The 3,604-nt window shown below is 35.4% G+C and overlaps 1 protein-coding gene across 1 annotated transcript; it reads left to right on the top strand.

Annotated features, from left to right (window-relative positions):
- Window positions 1–1,826: 1,826 nt before the first annotated feature.
- LOC311296884 (olfactory receptor 1468-like) lies at window positions 1,827–2,774 on the top strand (the record flags this gene model as incomplete). Its single annotated transcript, XM_084418868.1, has 1 exon — window positions 1,827–2,774. One exon carries the CDS (start codon window positions 1,827–1,829, stop codon window positions 2,772–2,774), a length of 948 nt encoding a protein of 315 aa, XP_084274994.1.
- Window positions 2,775–3,604: the final 830 nt, after the last annotated feature.

The raw sequence follows: 3,604 nt of genomic DNA, 5'->3' as shown, positions 1-3,604 counted from the left end.
GATCAACGACATCAAAGCAGATGGGATATTCTTTAAAACGTCTTCTTCATTCGGGTTCGAACAGCGTGAGGGAGCGCAATAATGACGGCATTTTAGCAGATTTCTTTTGGCCGTAAAGCAATTGTTTACATCGCGAGACCTGATATCACGCGAGACTTCCTGACGACCAAAGTTGCAAGTGCGTATTTTCCGCTCACGGGCACCAGGGGGGTGCGAAACTACCACCATTCAACCCGAAATAAGTAATATAACCATTCCAATGACTCCAAAGCTGTTCAGTTAAGGTAAAAAAAGTTACTTAGTTCACCTTTAAGAGCAGGCACGCTTGTTCTAAAGCGGATTCCTATTATAACGGCGGATTTGCCAGGCGCACGCGAGGAGCGCTTCACAGCCGAGGAGACCGACTTTCTCGTCAGGGACGTTGGGGATGGAGAAACACACCCAAATTAACTTCGGTTAAACAGGCGTATGATAATTTGGGTAAATGTGTAAGCTAGATGTATGCTTTTATAATAAAATGTCTATCTATCTATCTATCTATCTATCTATCGTAATAATGTATGATTTGCAAAAATGAAAACTGCTGCTTCTGTGTAGAGGAGAGAATCAAAGTGTATGCGCATTGTGCACACGCTACATTGATTATGGCCAAGCATGCGCCCTTAAAATAGCATATGAATAACATGCGCAACGCGCCACTGACTTTAAACTATTTTTTCCTGGTTAGTGGCGCAATTGTTTTCTAAACCTGCAAAATAGCATGAAGGAACGTTTGCGCCGGAACACGCCTCCTTTTTTGCGCTGAACCGCCCAGGGAGCGCAAGTTCATTCCCTAGTTTAGCGACGTGCTTCTGTGGAAGGAAAAGCGCGTTTTACGCGGGTGCAAAATAGGAATGATACATGCGTCATTGTACAAAGTAAATTGCGCTGGGTGCAAGATAAGGCCCATAGTGTGTGTTACAGTACTTGTGTTAAGAAAAATAAAGGTTATCAGAAGTCATGGCTGGCTGTCGTATCATCCTCCATTAGAAAGGTTATCGTTGTACCTATTAAACAACTGAACAGAATTAACTGTTTACTTATGCTTAACTAATGATTAATAGCGTGCAGTTATTATAAAGTGTTACTAATTATTTTTATTTTTTTATATGTATTGTGTTTGAGTTGGGGTTAGTTAATTCCAGTTGTATAGAACATCACTATTAAGGCCCATCATAGAAAATGTAAATGTTCTCACGTATTTACTAATAAAAATATTTGTTCATTGCATTGTAAGTCAATTTCTGAAGTAAGTGCTGGCTAACAACATAATAGAACATTTTTAAATAAATTTGTAAAGAATTGTATTATATATTACAAGTTTCATATTTTATGTACTGTTGGAACTGATGTATTGACATGAATATGGTTGGCAAATTTAAAAGACAGGTAATGCTTGCAAATCTATTTGCGGGTATAGTTTGGCAGTTATTTCAAATTAAGGGTCAAAAAGCCTTTAGAGAGCTTGTTAACACTGCTTTTAATGTTTGTGGTCAAGGCAATTGGCATGAGACCAGTGTCCATAAATAGCAAACCAAATCAAACTTTTAGGGAGCACAATGAGAAACATGACAACAGAGGAGATGGTAAGGTCTTGTCACTAAACTGGCAATGTGCTACTGTTAGAAAATGTAATAGTTGCCTTTTTTTCCATCTACAGACAGCCTAGCTTAAGACAATTCAAATTGTCTTAAATTCATAAAAATAACTTTCTATGTCTAATTAGCTTACCAATGACTTAAATATAATATAAAGAAAATCTACATAATAACTGCATATCCTTCCAGATGCAGCCACCACTGGAGAATGAGTCCAGTGTCTTAGTATTTACACTCTCTGGTCTGAATGTAACAATGGAAAACAGATTTGTGTTTTTTTCTTTCACTGCACTGTTTTATCCCCTTATGGTGTTTTGTAATTTAACTGTAATTTTCACCATCATACTACATAAGAAGTTTCATGAGCCGATGTATGTATTTTTATGTAATCTCTGCGTAAATGGACTTTTTGGCACTTCTGGATTCTATCCTAAATTCATGTACGATTTATTAGCACACGATCATGTGATTTCTTATACTGGATGTCTGATTCAAATATTTGTAATTTATTCATCTACTGCGTGTGACTTTTCAACATTAACAGTGATGGCATATGACAGGTATTTGGCAATATGTAGACCACTTGAGTATCATTCAATAATGACCAATCAGATGGTTTTTAAATGTATCCTTTACTGCTGGCTGGCTCCATTTTTTTGCTTATCTATTCTAATTATTTTAACATCTAGACTCACTTTGTGTGGTTCTACTATTGAAAAGTTATTCTGTGAGATTTGGGCAGTTGCAAAACTTTCTTGTTTTTCTACAACTGTAAATAATGTGTTTGGGTACATTGTTATTCTTACATATTTTGGACATACAGTATTCATATTTTGCTCATACATTCACCTGATTAGAAAGTGCATAAAGTCAATAGAGGGCAGGCACAAATTCATGCAAACATGTGTGCCACATCTGGTTTCATTGATCAATGTGACTGTTGCTTTTCTGTTTGATGTACTGTACAGTCGTTATGGCTCAAAGAATGTGCCTCAAGGTGTGCGTAATTTCATGGCCCTGGAATTCTTACTTGTACCACCTATTTTAAATCCACTTATTTATGGACTAAATCTGACAACAGTACGCCAGCAAGTTATGAGAATGTTTTTCAAGAAACAAGTGGGAATATCAGAGTGAATATTTTATCAAGTTAAAAGACCTTATGCTTTATGTGTTTTAGCATGAGTGTGACACTTTCTTTTAAGAATATCTGAAATATTTAGAAGATTTGTTTAATGGACATTGTTCATTTATTATTGAGAACATAATGGAGACAATAAGTCACAAGAGGTTGCACGTTATAATGATTTCACCATGATTGAGGGGTATTTTTAGGTATGATCACTAGTAGTTTTTTAAGATTGTCTTTGTGTTTACTCAGAACATGGTCATAAAATGCATCACTATCAACTCAAGTGTTACCTTCAATGACTACTAGTAATCTGGACCATTATTTTAAAGTCAAAAATATGTTTTGACTTTAAAATAATGGTCTAGATCAATAGTAGTTCCTGCATAGTGACTAGGTAACACTTGAGGAATTAGTGATGCATTTTATGACTATATATTCAGAGTAAACATGATGACTGATTATGTCTCACGCACACGATCATGTTCTTTATAATTTGTTAGTTAGTTAACAGTTATTAATGAGGCTAATCTCATTAAGTAATTGTTGGTTACCTAATAAGGTACTATCTCCTAAATTTGATATTACTTACTGATTAGTTAAGCTTGTTTCTATATTAGTTAATCGTATAGTAGCTGAAGTGTTAATGTAATAATACTCATTAGTATTGTATTACTTTCTGCATACACTGTAAAAAATCTGTAAAAGTCGCTGTAAAATAACGGTAATCTACTGGCAGCTGTGGTTGCCAGTAATGTACTGTTAATTCACAGCCCTTTACCATTAATATACAGCTCTCCATTTTTACAGTATGTTACTCTAAAAATGCCATGGAAGG

The sequence above is a fragment of the Rutilus rutilus genome (assembly GCF_951802725.1).
Source record: "Rutilus rutilus genome assembly, chromosome: 9".
In the NCBI taxonomy this organism is placed as follows: domain Eukaryota; kingdom Metazoa; phylum Chordata; class Actinopteri; order Cypriniformes; family Leuciscidae; genus Rutilus; species Rutilus rutilus.
The sequence above is the reverse complement of the archived record's forward strand: the minus strand, read 5'-3'. Positions and strand labels throughout refer to the sequence as shown.